Source organism: Macrobrachium nipponense, chromosome 37, assembly GCF_015104395.2.
Source record: "Macrobrachium nipponense isolate FS-2020 chromosome 37, ASM1510439v2, whole genome shotgun sequence".
In the NCBI taxonomy this organism is placed as follows: Eukaryota; Metazoa; Arthropoda; class Malacostraca; order Decapoda; family Palaemonidae; genus Macrobrachium; species Macrobrachium nipponense.
The window spans coordinates 63,542,243-63,559,633 of record NC_061097.1 but is presented as its reverse complement, the minus strand read 5'-3'; the positions used below and the strand labels follow the sequence as shown (position 1 = coordinate 63,559,633).

Below are 17,391 nucleotides of genomic sequence, written 5' to 3'. Positions count from 1 at the left end.
TCTCCCCCTTTTGTGTCTTCCAAGGCACAAGGAAAACATACACCCATACAATGCATTTCAATTATCTTTTCTCTTCATCCAAGAGAGAAAAAAAAAATCTCTTTTCTAAAAAAAAAGACTCTACGGGCATTTTACTTCATCAACTAATCAATCAGCTGATGTCTTAGTATTCATTTTCAAGGCCAGACTTGTCTTCAACAGCCCGACAAAGAAAAAAAAAGAAAGGGGGAGTTCACCCACACTGAGAAAAAAAAAGTTTCTCCCCCCGTTAGAACAACCCCTCAGTCAAGCGACAGAACACTCCCCCGAGGCATGCCAGTAGTACCAGCAGTAGTACCCATCTCCCCTTGAACAGTGTCTGAGGACCCCCCTGAGGTATTCAAGGTATACACCCGTACCCATCTTGCAATCCCCTCTCGAGGTATGCAGTACCCACCATGCAACGCGCCTCTCTGTGCGGTTAGCAGAAATGTGCTGAGCCCGTAAAATTGTGTGGCCGCTCTGTTTCCAAGCCAAATATGCTATCTAAGCACAGTTTACATGCATAAACATATCTCTATACACCCTTATGTTTTAAACAAAGACGAATACGTCTATTATAAACGCGCGTAAATAAAGAAAACACGTCACTTTGCTACCATGGGAAAAGAAAAAAATTTTTCGACCTCTTGAACCAGTCCCATAACCCTGAAATATTTAAAAAAAAACATACACAACACTCTTTAACACTCACCACTCCATAATGGGAACATAAAGAACTCGGAATTCGCGTAATGCACGGCAGTGATACACGCACGATTGTCTCGGGATGCACTCGACATTACACAAGTAAAAGTCACACTGAGTGCGCCCACTGCTCCTAGGCTGACTGCCTGGGCCAAATGCTGAGTCTAAGAAAATCCTTCCCCCTCCCCTTAGCACAGTTAACAGATAGATATTACTCATTTTTTCCTCACTTAGTAACTGAAAACTAAAAATGTAACAATTTTCCACAATCCCACAAAGGCTTTGTCGTTCGAAAACTATCGCTAAGCCATAACCCCTTTATTTTCTAACTGGTCACCTATCTCTTCATTGGCGTTCCCAGGCATAAAAAAAAAAAAATACTTTTATATCCCTTTTTAACCGCTCGCCACCAAAACCTGTAATGAGGACATTTCCCCATTATTTATTTGGTAAACGTGTAACTCGAGCGTCAAGGCAAACTAATACACACAGCCGGTCTCTCTCTCCAAGCGATCAACGGCTCGCGACCTCTCTCTCTCTCTCTCCAAGCAATCTTTCTCTCTCTCTCTCCACCTCTTTCTCTCCACTCTAACAGGTAATGAAAATGAGAGAGTTGCATCATAAGAAAATACATTTATTAACAATGAATAAATAATGAATTAATCAAGTCTTACAGACTAACTCAAAATCCCCAACAATAAAATGTCTGACAGTATGCAGTCACCAAAAAGTCTATATCCATCGGGACTCCCTGTCCCCCTTTGCCAGAACCGTCTGTTTCAAAGACACAGAACACATCCCATAAGTACACACAAGTTTAGCAATCAGTGATTAAAGATTGAACATTACCACAAAAATGTCAAATAGGTAATAAGCCGCTCTTTGGCTAAAGTAATTTAACTCACCCATGCAGCCGGACTATTTCGCACACTTAATAAAAAACCACTTCGAAGAGCACCACGGCATCTTGAATTTCTCTCGTAGACGCCTCTATCAAAATCCCCCATAGACTTGGGTATGATACACTTTTAACAGAAAGAGGCGCACATGCACATACGAATGCACAGTTCGTTAGCGCCTCACAATACTAGCTGCATCCAGTTTCACAAAGGCACTTTGAGAAGAGTTAATAAACTATCGTACATTGACTTGTCTAACTAAGCAGTTTTATCTCACGCCTTCCATAGAAAATCATTGTTCAGCTTTCTCGGGTCGTTGCTTCTGCACTGTTCTTCACATTCCACAGGTCACAGCGAACATATTGGCAATATATTATCAATCAAAAACCCTAGGCCTATATATATATATATATATATATATATATATATATATATATATATATATATATATATATATATATATATATATATATATATATATATATATATATATATATATATATATATATATATATATATATATATATATATATATATATATATATATATATATATATATATATATATATATATATATATATATATATATATATATATATATATATATATATATATATATATATATATATATATATATATATATATATATATATATATTTATATGTGTGTGCGTGTTTGTGTATGTAGAGAGAGAGAGAGAGAGAGAGAGAGAGAGAGAGAGAGAGAGAGAGAGCAGTCGAATCGATGTGAACAATTTGGATTTGCACGTCCTCGAGTTTTTTTTTCCTATTGATCCGGTTGTATCTAACTGGCGTATTTGATGGTAGGGAGCGGTCCCTTCGTCTTGTGAAGTTCTTGATTCAAGGTCGTGTGTTTGTGTGTGTGTGTGTGTATGTATATATTCAAGGTTTTCCTGTATGGTCGTGTGTTTACGTGTATGTGTAAGTTTACAGTCAAGATACTTCTGTAAGGTCAAGTATTTGTGTGTGTGTGTGGTGTGTATGTACGTATACATTCAGGTACTTCCGTATGTTCGTGTATTTGTGTTTGTGTGTATATATATATATATATATATATATATATATATATATATATATATATATATCTATATATATATGTATATATATATAATATATATATTACACACATAATATATATATATATATATATATATATATATATATATATATATATATATAATATATATATATATATATATATATATATATATATATATATATATATATAATGTGTGTGTTTTACGTATATATATATATATGGGGATACAATCCACAATGAAGTTAAATCCTCTTGTAGTTTATAATATATATTCTTGTACAGGATTAAAGCTTTCGACTATCACCTGTGGTCTTGTTCATTTTAGTGAACAAGACCACAGGTGATGGTCGAAAGCTTTAATCCTGTACAAGAATATATTATAAACTACAAGAGGATTTTACTTCCTTGTGGATTGTATCCCCATTTACTTAGAGGTACGGCATAGTACCTGGCTTCTGCGTATATATATATATATATATATATATATATATATATATATAATATAGATTATATATATATATATATATATATATATATATATATATATACATATATATATCATATATCAGTTATATCTATCATATATATATATATAATATATATATTATATATATATATATATATAATATTATAATATATTATATATATAGACCAATACACATATATGGGGTCAATAGCCGTAATGGTCAAGGAACTATAACTCTACTCTCGTGTTTATGTTTTTTTTTTTTTGAGTCCTTCATGAATTCTCATATTTATTTGAAGACAAAATCTTGCTGATGAAAGTGATCGGTTGAACAGCAGCTCCTGTACGGTGTAAATGTGTGCCCCGGCCCCAGAGGTCCTTTGTTCCACCTCACCCCGTTGGACTGTGGAACCGTCTCCTTTCTGAGCGCCTCAGTGACCGCGAGTTCGATTTTCGGGCTTTCCATTGAGGAGTGGGAGATGTGTATTTCTGGTGATAGAAGTTCACTCTCGACGTCACGTAAAGCTGTCTGTCCCTTGGCTGAATAACCATACTGGTTACTTGCAACGTGAAAATACGATACGAACTAAACTAAGTCTCCTTTCATAGGATGTCGTTCAGTTGGAACTTTTAACATTTCAAGCGAGGATCCAACGCATTAATACTTGAAAACAGTTCTCTTTGTACTTAAATAATTTACTTACGTTTTTATCTATTTATTTATGAATTCGTTCATTTATTTTTATTTTTCAAAAACTGATCTGTTTCTGTATTTCCTATTACCTTCTGTTACGGTCTTTAAAATTGAACACCATATTCTTTTGGAAGATTATGATAATAATAATAATAATAATAATAATAATAATAATAATAATAATAATAATAATAATAAAAATAACGAAAAAAAAATAACGAGAACTGAAGGGATAAAGCTACCAGATGGGAGCAACATCAAACACATAGATGAGACAGGATACAAATACCTGGGAATAATGGAAGGAGGAGATATAAAACACCAAGAGATGAAGGACACGATCAGGAAAGAATATATGCAGACTCTCAAAGCGATACTCAAGTCAAAACTCAACGCCGGAAATATGATAAAAGCCATAAACACATGGGCAGTGCCAGTAATCAGATACAGTGCAGGAATAGTGGAATGGACGAAGGCAGAACTCCGCAGCATAGATCAGAAAACCAGGAAACATATGACAATACACAAAGCACTACACCCAAGAGCAAATACGGACAGACTATACATAACACGAAAGGAAGGAGGGAGAGGACTACTAAGTATAGAGGACTGCGTTAACATCGAAAACAGAGCACTGGGGCAATATCTGAAAACCAGTGAAGACGAGTGGCTAAAGAGTGCATGGGAAGAAGGACTAATAAAAGTAGACGAAGACCCAGAAATATACAGACAGAACAGAGGACTGGCACAACAAACCAATGCACGGACAATACATGAGACAGACTAAAGAACTAGCCAGCGATGACAATTGGCAATGACTACAGAGGGGAGAGCTAAAGAAGGAAACTGAAGGAATGATAACAGCGGCACAAGATCAGGCCCTAAGAACCAGATATGTTCAAAGTACGATAGACGGAAATAACATCTCTCCCATATGTAGGAAGTGCAATACGAAAAATGAAACCATAAACCACATAGCAAGTGAATGCCCGGCACTTGCACAGAACCAGTACAAAAAGAGGCATGATTCAGTGGCAAAAGCCCTCCACTGGAGCCTGTGCAAGAAACATCAGCTACCTTGCAGTAATAAGTGGTACGAGCACCAACCTGAGGGAGTGATAGAAAACGATCAGGCAAAGATCCTCTGGGACTATGGTATCAGAACGGATAGGGTGATACGTGCAAACAGACCAGACGTGACGTTGATTGACAAAGTCAAGAAGAAAGTATCACTCATTGATGTCGCAATACCATGGGACACCAGAGTTGAAGAGAAAGAGAGGGAAAAAATGGATAAGTATCAAGATCTGAAAATAGAAATAAGAAGGATATGGGATATGCCAGTGGAAATCGTACCCATAATCATAGGAGCACTAGGCACGATCCCAAGATCCCTGAAAAGGAATCTAGAAAAACTAGAGGCTGAAGTAGCTCCAGGACTCATGCAGAAGAGTGTGATCCTAGAAAACGGCACATAGTAAGAAGAGTGATGACTCCTAAGGAGCAGGATGCAACCCGGAACCCCACACTATAAATACCACCCAGTCGAATTGGAGGACTGTGATAGAGCAAAAAAAAAAAAAACAAAAAAATAAATAAAATAAAAAAAAAAATAACAAAAAAATAATATAATAATAATAATAATAATAATAATAATAAAAATAATAATAATAATAATAATAATAATGTTCTAAGGGGTCCACAATAATAGAAATGTTGAAGGTTCGTGTATAATTTATAAACACTTATACGTTTCGAACCCTTCTCTGGGTTCATCTTCAATCCATAAAAATGCATTTTTTTGGACTGGAGATGAACCCAGAGAAGGGTTGGAAAAGTTTAAAATAGTGTTTATAAATTATACACGAACCTTTAACATTTCTATTATTGTTGACCCCTTAGAACATTGTACAAGCTCTTGTGATAGAGAGTTTTTCCCAAATAATAATAATAATATTTGGGAAAATATCATTATTATTTTCAATACAACGTTGGTTGTACTGAAAATATGTAGTAAGCTTATTCTTAGTAACCAAGAGAAATCAATGGGTAAAATGTTCAGAGATGGAGAAGCTGCTTTTAGAAAGGTAGTTTTGCAGATCAAATATTTGTGTAAATATTCATCTATAGCAGCAGTGTATAGAATTTATTATTACATTCTCTCAGTTCCACGTTTATGAACTTTTATTTCCTGAATTCCTCATTTGTTTTCTGAATCCCTCATTCGTTTTCTGAAACCCTCTGCCTTGCTGTCCAACTCCTCTAACTCTTATCTTATCAATGCCTTGAGAGCTGAATAGCATCATAGCCTAATTTAAATGTTGCATTTTTTAGTAAACAGATGAATTTGATTTATTTCATTTATAAACTCCACGGTGACCCCCATCTGCTCCCTTCTGTTGTTGCTGTTCAATAACATCTTCCTCTTCCTCTCCTCCCTCCCTCCCCTACGACTCCTTAACCACCTCGTGAGTCGCTCAAGGGCCCAACTTGAAAGTCCACTTCCCCTTCGGAACATTTAGGCTCTCAGGGCCTACTCTTAGGAACGTCCGTTATGCACTTATTCTGATGGCTCTCTCTCTCCTCTCTCTCTCTCTCTCTCTCTCTCTCTCTCTCTATCTGTTTTTTTTATCTGATTTTTTTTAATCAATGTTCTTGCTCTCCTTCCGTTTGACTTCACTGTGGTTTTTCTTGTTTCTCTCCATCTCATCTATTTTCCGCTTTTTGGTCTCCTCCTTGCGTCCAGTCTTCTTTCTGTGTCCAGTCTTCTTTCTGCGTCCAGTCTTCTTTCTGCGTCCAGTCTTCTTTATGCGTCCAGTCTTCTTCCTGCGTCCAGTCTTCTTTCTGTGTCCAGTCTTCTTTCTGTGTCCAGTCTTCTTCCTGCGTCCAGTCTTCTTTCTGTGTCCAGTCTACTTTCTGTGTCCAGTCTTCTTTCTGCGTCCAGTCTTCTTTCTGTGTCCAGTGTTCTTTCTGTGTCCAGTGTTCTTTCTGCGTCCAGTCTTCTTCCTACGTCCAGTCTTCTTTCTGTGTCCAGTCTTCTTTCTGTGTCCAGTCTTCTTTCTGCGTCCAGTCTTCTTCCTATGACCAGTCTTCTTTCTGTGGTCCCAGTTACATTCTTCCCTGGCGTCCTAGTCTTCTTCTTCCAGTCGTTCTTTCTGCGTCCATCTTCTTTCTGGCGTCCAGTTTTCTTTCTGTGTCCCAGTCTTCTTTCCTGCGTCCAGTCTTTCTTCCTGCGTTCCAAGTCGTTCTTTTCTGTGTCCAGTCCTTCTTCCTGCAGCCAGTCTTCTTTCTGTGTCCAGGTCTTCTTTCCTGCGTCCAGTCCTTCTTTCTGGTGGTCCAGTCTTCTTTCCTGCATCCAGTCTTCTTTCTGCGTCCAGTCTTCTTTCCTGCGTCCAGCTTCTTTCCTGCGTCCAGTCTTCTTCTTTGCGTACGTCCTTCTTTCTGCTCCCCAGTCCTTCTTCCTGCGTCCAGTCTTCTTTTCTCGACTCCCCAGTCTTTCGTTCCTGCGTCCCAGTCTTCTTTCCTGCGTCCGTATTCTTTCTGCGTCCAGTCCCTTCTTCCTGGCGTCCAGTCTTCTTTCCTGGCCGTCCAGTTCCATCTTTTCTGTGTTTCCCAGTTATTCTTTCTGCAGCCAGTCCCTTCTTTCTGCGTCCCAGTCTTCTTCCTGCCGTTCACCAGTCTTCTTTCCAGCCGTCCTAGTCTTCTTCCTGCGTCCAGTTGGTCCAGTCTTCTTCTGTGTCCCACCTTCTCCCTGTGTCCCATCTTCTTCCTGTGTCTCAGCTTCTTTCTGCGGTACCCAGTCTTCTTTCCTGTGTCCAGTCTTCTTTCCCCCTGGAGTTCCATTCCTTCTTTCGTGTCCAGTCTTCTTTCCTGTCTTCCCAAAGTCTTCTTTCTGTGTCCCATAGTTTCTTTCACTGCATTCCAGTCTTTCTTTCTGTGTCCAGTCTTCTTTCTGCGACCAGTCCTTCTTTCTGCGTCCATTCTTTTTACTTTCTGTTGTCCAGTCCTTCTTCCCTGCGTCCATTCTTCTTTCTGGCGTCCAGTCCTTCTTCCTACGTACCGTCTTCCTTCCCTTGCTTCCAGTTCTTCGCTGTCCGTATCTTCTTTCCTGCCGTCCAGTCCTTCTTTCTGCGTCCCAGATCTTCTTCTGCGTCCAGTTCCTTTCTTTCTGCGTCCTAGTCCATTCTTTCTGTGTCCAGTTCTTCTTTCCTGCGTTCCAGTCTTCTTTCCTGGACGTCCAGTCCTTCTTTCCTGTATCCAGTCTTCTTTCTGCGCCAGTGGTCCAGTTTCTTCCTTTCGTAGTTTCCAGTTTTCTTTTCCTGCGCCCAGTTCTTCTTCCTGTTCCAGGTTCTTCTTTCCTGTATGCTACTGAGTCTCAAGTCCTCCAGCGGTCCAGTCTTCTTTCCGGCGTCCAGTGTCCAGTCTTCTTCTGCCTTCCAGTCTTCTTTCTGTGTCCAGTTCTTCTTCTTGGTGTCCAGTCCTTCTTCCCTGCTGTCAGTTCTTTTCTTCTGTGTCCCAGTCTTCTTTTCTGCGTCCAGTTTCTTCTGCTGTGTCCAGTCTTCTCTATGTCAGTCATTCTTTTCTGGTCCCGTCTTCTTTCTGCGTCATCCAGTCTTTCTTTCTGTGCGTCCAGTCTTCTTTCTGCGTACCACGTCGTCTTCCTGCGTCCAGTCTTCTTTCTGTGTCCAGAGTCTTCCATTCCTGCGTCAGTTCTTCCTCTGCGTCCAGTCTTCTTTCTGCTGTCAGTCTTCTTCCTGAGTCCAGTTCTTCTTGCTGTGCCGTCCAGTCTTCTTTCTGCGTTCCACCAGTCTTCTTCTGCGTCCAGTCTTCTTCCGCGTCCAGTCTCTTCCAGCGTCCGTCTTCTTCTGCATTTTCGTGTCCATTCTTCTTTCTGGGTCCATCTTCTTTCTGCGTCCAGTCTTCTTCCTGTGTCCAGTCTTTCTTTCCTGTGTCCGTCCTTCTTCCTGCGTCCAGTCCTTCTTTCTGCGTCCAGTTCCTCTCTTGCTCCAGTTTCTTCCTTTCTGTGTCCAGTCTTCTTCTGCGGTCCAGTTTTCCTTTGTTTTCCTTGTGTCCTCTTCTTCCTGGCGTCCATTCTTCTTTTCCCTGCTCCAGTCTTCTTTCTGCGTCCAGTCTTCTTTCTGCGTCCGTCTTTCCTTTTTTCTGTTCCAGTCTTCTTCCTGCGTCCAGTCTTCTTTCTTTGTCAGTCTTCATTCCTGCGTCCAGTCTTCTTCCAGCGTCCAGTCTTTCCCTGCGTCCAGGTCCAGTCTTTCTTTTGTGTCCAGTCTTCTTTCTGGCGTCCAGTCTTCCTTCCGGGTCCAGTATTCTTCCGTGTCCAGTCTTCTTCCTGAGTCCAGTCTTTTTTCTTTCTGGTCCAGTCTTTCTTTCTGGTCCAGTTTCTTTCTTTGTGGTATAGTATTCTTTCCTGGTCCAGTTTTCTTTCCTGTGTCCAGTTCTTCTTCCTGCGTCCAAGTATTCTTCCTTGCGTCCAGTCTTCTTTCTGCGTTCCAGTTCTTCCTTTCTTTGTCCGTCTTATTCCTGCCATCCAGTCTTCTTTATTTGTCCAGTATTCTTCCTGCGTCCAGCCTTTCTTCCAGTCAGTTCTTTCTGTGTCAGTTTCTTCCTGTGTCCAGTCCTCCTTTTGGTCCTCGTCTCCTTGTGCCGTCCTTTGCAGACCTTCTTGCTTCTTTCCTCTTCTTTCCCTCAGTCCTTGGCGGCAGGCTCTGCCGTCGAGAGGTTGAATCAAAGACGCTTGGTGCTGATGGTTGGTTTGAGAAGCTGACGGAAGCTTCGATTCTTCTCTTGTGGATTTCGAAGTCTTCTTCCTTCCTTGGAGACAGACGGAGGCAATTGGGATTCTTTAGCAATTTGAGCAGTGAAGATCTCTGTGGCTGTATTCGACGAAGCCACAGCTCTGCAAGAGTGGCTTCAGATTCTTTCGAAGTCTTTCCCCTTCCTTGGAGGCAGACGGAGACTGTGTTCGTTCGTCCTTCGTCCTCCTCCCCGTGTGTCTTGAAGGGCGAGTTCATTTTGGGATTCTTGAGGATTTGGGAAGCCTTTCTCCTCTGGTCTCGTAAGTAGTCCTATTCTCACTCTTCCTCTGTAGTAGTTCCAGTATCCAATCCTCTTCCAGTATCCAGTCCTCCTTTTGGTCCTCGTCTCCTTGTGACGTCCTTTGCAGAACTTCATGCAATCTTCATCCACTTTCTCTTAGCCCTTAACGGCAGACCCTGTTGTCGAGAGGCTGAGTCAAAGACGCTTGAGAAGCTGACGGAAGCTTCGATTCTTCTCTTGTGGATTTCGAAGTCTTCCTTCCTTCCTTGGAGACAGACGGTGACAGTGTGTTCGTTCGTTCGTTCGTCCTTCGTCTTCCTTCCTTCGTGCCTTGAAGGCGATACCTTTGGGATTCCTGAGGATTGCAGAAGCCTTTCTCCTCTGTTCTCGTAAGTAGAATAGTCCTATTCTCACTCTTCCTCTGTAGCAATTTGAACGGAGAAGATCTCTGGGCAGGATTCGATGGAGCCAAGAATGGCCACCTCTGCAAGAATGGCCCCAGATTCTTTCCGAGCTGTGGCTCCGTCGAGGATAACAACATCTCCAGAGATCTTCAAGTTCAAATGCTCAAGAATTCCAAGGTGAAGGCGCTCTTCTGGACACACACAGAGAGGAGGCCGAACGAACGAACGAACATACTGTCTCCGACTGGGATCCAAGGAAGGAGAGGACATCGAAATCCAGGAGAGAGAATCGGTAAGGGTAGACTATAAGATAAGACTGAGCGTACTGGTGTAGGGGTGGGGGTGGGGGCGGGTGTGAAAACGTTCCCTGCTTAAATGTGGTTTTATAATAAGTTAGCTTTCTTCCTAGGGGAACAGTGTTCTCTCTTGGTTGTGTTAGGAAGAAGGTGGATCTTCAAAATAGAAGAGAAAGAGAGAGAGAGAGAGAGAGAGAGAGAGAGAGAGAGAGAGAGAGAGAGAATGTCATATATATATACATATGTATAGCTATATATATATATATGTATGCATGTATGTATGTATGCCCGTATATATATATATAATAAATATATACCATATATATATATATATATATATATATATATAGATATATGAATAACTTGATCACGAAGTATACAAAACGTGATGCTATGCATAAATGAAGGTTTTTGCCACGAAGGAAAAAATGAAAAAGCGAGATAGCCAAGTACTTTCGGTCCTATTCAGACCCTTTACGGAGGCAAACTGATTTTACAAAGGAAAACATAGTCAAAAGAAGGCTTAATATCCTAACTGATACTACAAGATTAGCAATAAGGGCGATTTCACTCTACAGAAACTAGGAAACGCCTGAGGGTAGCCACACCTTGAAGGATACACGCAGTAAACAAGTTATTCTTCCAGGAAACAGTACATTTTGAAAAAAACTAGGAAGCATATACAATTTAATATCATGAAATTTCCCCCTAAATTTCATTAGCCTCTGATTCTTATTTTTATATCTGCTGACAAAAGTTAGAGGGTTATGATCAGTCATAATTTTTATAGGCATACCTGTTGATGATAGATAAACAGAAAAATTATTAATTGCTAGGATCAATGCGAGTGTCTCCTTCTCAACGGTTGAATATTTCCGCTGGGCAGACGTTAACTTTTTAGAGAAGAAGGCAACTGGATGAGACACACCTTATTCGTCAGCCTGTAAAAGGACTGCACCAACACCCAGATCACTGGCATCCGTAGCAAGAGCAAACGGAACATTGAAATCCGGAGCTCTCAAAATAGGGAAACTAACAAGCACCTGTTTCAACTTCTCAAAAGCATTTTGAGTGTCAGAGGACCAAACAAACTTCACTTCCTTCTTCAAGAGACGGGTTAGAGGTTCAGCAATGTCAGAAAAGTTCTTGACAAAACGCCTATAATAACCTACTAAGCCAAGAAACTTACGGACATCCCTACGACATTTAGGAACACCTATTTTCTTTATAGATTCAATATTGGCCTGTTTGGGGATTACCTTGCCACCACCAACCTCGTGGCCTAAAAACATGACTTTCGCTTTGGCGAACTCACTCTTTTTCAAATTCACTACCAAACCTGCTTTTTTCAACACTTCAAACAACGCTTCGATTCTATTCAGATGAGTCTCCCAATCATCACTATAGATAACAATATCGTCTATGTATACCACACAACCCTCTAAACCGTACACCAAACTATTCATTAATCTTTGGAAAGTGGCTGCCGAATTCTTCATCCCAAACGGCATCACTTTACACTGAAACAAACCTTGTGGGGTTACAAACGCCGATAAGGCTCTAGCACGTTTGGAAAGAGGAACCTGCCAGTAACCTTTTAATAAATCAAATTTGCTAATATGTTTTGACTTTCCCAAGCGGTCAATACAGTTCTCTATACGAAGCAAAGGATAACAGTCTGCCTTGGTCACCTCGTTCAACTTTCTGTAATCAAAACATAACCTAAAGTCTCCGTCAGATTTCTTAACCAAAACTACCGGAGATGACCAAGGATTCTTACTCGGCTCAATAAGGTCATGCTTCAGCATGTAATCAACTTCCTTTGCTACTACACCACTTTTGAAGGGATTTAACCTATAAGGGGCTTGTTTCACAGGAACAGCATTACCCACGTCCACATCATGTTCTAAAACGGACGTTCGGCCTGGCACATCAGAAAATAAACATTTATAATTATTCAACAACCTCTTCAAGGATCTCTGCTTATCATTACTCAAGTGTGAAACCATACCACCGAAGTTTGCTAATGACCCTTTGTTATCAGAGCGCCAGTTACCTTCATCAACACGATTATTTTCATTATCTTCAACCTCTGAAAAAGAAACAAAGTTATCACTATTATTAACAGATTTTCCAATAGTCCCTATATTGGTCATGGGCACCACCTTATCCCGTTCCTTATATGGTTTCAACATATTTTCCGCAGCAAACTTCCATGCCTTGGTCAATTTGTCCCCAAGATTCGTTACATAATACAACAAATTAATGTGAGGGACGTCTCCCTCCCATGATTCCTTAACGACGTCAAGAGGACCGCGCACACAATGACCAAAAATCAAATGAAAGGGTGAAAAACCTAAGGATTGACTAGGTGTTGAACGAAATGCAAATAACAAATATGGCAACTCCTTGTCCCACTCCGAACCATATCTTAGAGAAGACAATACTTTTTCAACATCGATTTCAACGTCTGATGAAACCTTTCCAAGGCTCCCTGACTCTCCGGATGATATGGAGAAGAGGTTACGTGCTTAATTCAGCCATTTTATCCCTGAAATAATGACTAATAAAATTGGATCCACAATCTGACTGAATTATTTTGGGCATGCCAAACCTGGTAAAGAATTCTATTAATGAATCAACAATTTTCACACTTTTAATACTACGTAATGGCCTCGGGATAACGAGACATCCTATCTAAAATAGTAAAAATATATTCGTTACCGCTACGAGTACGAGACAAGGGTCCCACAACGTCTATGATTATTTCTTCGAAGGATTCCGAGACAACTGGGATGGGAAACAACGGTGCTTTCGGAATGAGTTGATTGGGCTTGCCAACCCGTTGACAGACGTCACAACTGTTCACGTATTTCTTGACGTCGGCCTTCAACTTGGGCCAAAAATATCCAGCAAGCAATTTTCCCGACGTCTTGTGAATACCAAAATGCCCTGCCAAGTCATTCTCATCGCCTAACGACATTAAACCTCTCCTGTAATCAAAAGGAACCATTATTTGCTTGACTACTTCAGAGTTTCATTAGTAGCCTCCAAAGGTCTACTTACCATGTACAAAATATTGTTAATAATTTTAAATTTAGGACTCGTTAAGTCCGAGAGCTCACCTGGCTCAACAGGGAGATTTGAAAATTCCTTCTTCTGAGCTTTAATTAGCTCCTCCGTAGTCCAGTTCAATTTATTTTTACTGTTACCAATATTGCCTAAAACTATACTACCACTTCGGTCTAAACTACTTAAATCTACGTCTACGGTTGACTCTGCAGACCGAGAGCGAGTGACTACAGATATTTCGCTCTCGAGATTAATTAATATTGGACAAGATTTATTTTTAAGTGCCACATCATTTCCAAGGACTACATCAATATTCTTCACGGGAAACTTTTCCACTACGGCCAAATTAACATTTCCCGTAAAAGAAGGACAATCCAAAATAAACCTCTCAATTGGATAAGAATGAACCGTATCCGAAAAACCTGACAGTAGCACAAATTCTGTATGCTCACCAACAAAATCCCGCGGCAAAGCCTCTCTTAAGATCAAAGACTTTGCCGCTCCTGTATTGCGTAAAATTCTTACCCGTTTCCTACAAGACCCATCAACCACAGCGACACTGCCAAGAGACACAAAACGAGAAAAAGGCTTCATTTCCACGTCCGAGAGTCATTGATCAGAGGTCTTTGGCGAATTATAGTTTCTGTCTCTCTTTTTCTCGACCCCCATTACAGGACGAGCATTACCTTGCAGGGATCTCCGAAAGGCATAACACATGCTTTTAACGTGCCCCTCTTGTTGCAGAAGAAGCACGTTAATGACTTTGCCTTCTCAGGTTCATAATTATTAGACTTGTTAAACCTGTTGGATGAAAAAGACTTATTATTATTACTAGTTTTGTTACGCCTATTATTACGCCTATTATAATTATTAACAGTATTGGACCTATTATTATTATTATTCCATCCACTTCTAAACCAACCAGGCTTCTTAGTGGAAGACGTACCACCTAACTCATTTTTATGAGACAAGTAGTACTCGTCACTGGTAATAGCCACCTCTTGCAAAGTGTCGTGTTTCAATTCCTCCAAATGAACCTTTAACTTGCCCGGCACACACTTTTTGAATTCCTCTACCAACACCAATTCCTTCATTTTATCAAAATCGTCCACTTCTTTGGACTTAAACCAATCCTCGGCAGTCTGCTTTTTCCCTCGCGCAAACTCTACGAAGGTTTGATCATTCCCCTTTTGCAAATTTCTAAAACGTTGACGATACGCTTTGGGGACCAACTCATACGCTTTCAAAACGATAGATTTGACACTGTCATAATCGGAAGACAAATCCTCATTAAGGGTAACGTACACTTTTTGCGCCCTACCAATTAATTTACTCTGTATCAGAGTAGTCCAGAACTCTTGTGGCCAACCTAATGTACCTGCAATTCTTTTTAAAAAATGAGTAAATTGCCCTCAAAGTCTAGCATTCACTACTCTGCTTCTAAGAAAGATATTGATTTAAACTAAGTTTCATATGAAAGCCCTACCCCTTATAAATTTTTTGTGAAAATTTAAAAAAAAAAAATTGTGGGGTGCGCATGTGCGCTAGCATTCAAAATGTACGCCTAACCCCTCACATTTGTGTATATTTTATTCATAACCAGCACTTAAACCATAATTAAATGTGTAAAAGGATAATAAAGTGTTATTATATTCGTGTTATAACAGCAATAGATATAATAATAATAATAATAATAATAATAATAATAAATAATAATAAAAATAATAATAATAATAATAATAATAATAATAATAATAATAATAATAATAATAATAATAATAATAATAATAATAATAATAATAATAATAATAATAATAATAATAATAGCAGCAATAATAATAATAATAATAACAATGATATTAAAAAATATATATAAAAATAATATCAATAATAATGGCAATACAGTAATATTGGTTAATAATATTGATAATAATAATCATGATAATAAAAACAAAATGTGTACTCATCATAAAAATACTTTCGTGTATAAAAAACAATCATGGATGTTATAATAATAATAATAATAATAATAATAATAATAATAATAATAATAATAATAATAATAATAATAATAGGAGTATTGATAATAATATTATTAATGATAATAGCAAATAATGATGATAATACGGTAATATTAGTAATTATGATGTTGACCATGATAACATTCCATCATCATAATGTTTAGCATTAAAATAATCATTCACCATAATCATTAATAATAATTAAACGCAAAAAAATTATAGAAAAATAATACTACTGCAATCACTACTACTTCTCTAAGAAAAGCAAATATTTTAATCTGTACTCACCATGAAACTACTGTACATCCGCTAAAGAACTCAAAAATAACGGGAGGTGTAATCGGACTGGTTAGCCTTCTTCTTTTTCTTCTTCTTCTTCTTCTTCTTCTCCTTGTGTTCGTTCGTGATGGAGAAGAAGAATTTCTTGCTTTTTTATTATTATTTTGTTGGAATTTGAGATGAATAGTTTTCAAAGAAACTGTCTGTGTCTCTATATGCTTCTTGTGGAGATTTTTGTTGAGTGTAGAGCAATCATAAGATGATTGAAATGAAACTCAAATCAGGTTCCCTTAAAAGTCAAATCAGGATTGTCTGTAAATGAAAAATGTTAATTACCCGTGCACAAAAAAAAAAAAAAAAAATTGCCCGTGCACAAAAAAATTACTCGTGCACAAAAAAAGGGAAAAAACTACTCGTGCACAAAATTTTTTTTAACAGTTTGTTTCTTTAGATTAGTTTTTCCATTTAATTTTTCATGTCTTTAACAAAAGTTAGCATGTTTTTAGCAGCCACGTAATATATTTGAATCTCGGCCGTTTCAACTTCCTCTGACAGAGGGTGAGAAAAATCCCAACTTCGTAATCCTAGGATTTTTTTATGTATAAATGAGGATCTTATTTTAGTATTTTTTTTACTATACTGTTCATTAAAAAAATCTTAGCCTTGTCAAATAAGAGTCAGTACCTTCCAGACTTTAGTCCAGTGACTGAATAATACTGAGAAACAATACCTTCCATCTGGTATTTTCCCCAAAGGCCTTTTCTCTCTCTCTCTCTCTCTCTCTCTCTCTCTCTCTCTCTCTCTCGTTTAGACTTTCTCATTCTCCATTTTTCCCTCAGTATAAGATCAGTTGACTCTCATTCTCGTTAGTCAGCTTTTGTTCCGAGAACAGAACCAGGTCGGATACGAAGGAGGAAAACAAATGAAGGTGGTTTTTTCTTCTCTTTCAATGTTATTCTCTCGTGTATCCTTTATTTGTTTATATATATTGTATTGTTTATGAATTTCTTCTCTCTCTACTCTCTCTCTCTCTCTCTCTCTCTCTCTCTCTCTCTCTCAGGCAGTCAGTCGTCTTTGCTTCCGAAAATCAATACAGATTGAAATTCCCTCGAGTCTCTTTAGAACTGATGAGAGTGACGCCTTGTCAATCCAATCCAAAACATGAATCAGTCCTAATATCTCCACAATCTTCCATTTACATAATCTCCTCCGGTGTTGTTTTATTTTGCTTTAAGTTTTTTCCCTAAAAGAAGCTTTAAAATATATTTTTCCTTTACACCCTAAGGGAAAAGTACAGATACGTCATTAGATGAGACTCGTAATATCAGCAAAGTTAGCTTTGTGGAATATTTTCACATTTAGTTTTGTCTCTTTGCAAGACCGATGCTACTTGAGGATTCTGAATGACTGTCTCCCTGAGGAGG

General features: G+C 38.8%; 1 protein-coding gene across 1 annotated transcript; it reads right to left on the bottom strand.

Annotated features, from left to right (window-relative positions):
* Window positions 1-281: 281 nt before the first annotated feature.
* On the bottom strand, window positions 282-9,055 carry LOC135209408 (trichohyalin-like). The gene is given in 6 exon segments (XM_064242101.1): window positions 282-452; window positions 1,632-1,751; window positions 6,882-7,447; window positions 7,589-8,113; window positions 8,234-8,792; window positions 8,795-9,055. Coding segments are annotated over 6 exon segments (2,202 nt in total).
* Window positions 9,056-17,391: the final 8,336 nt, after the last annotated feature.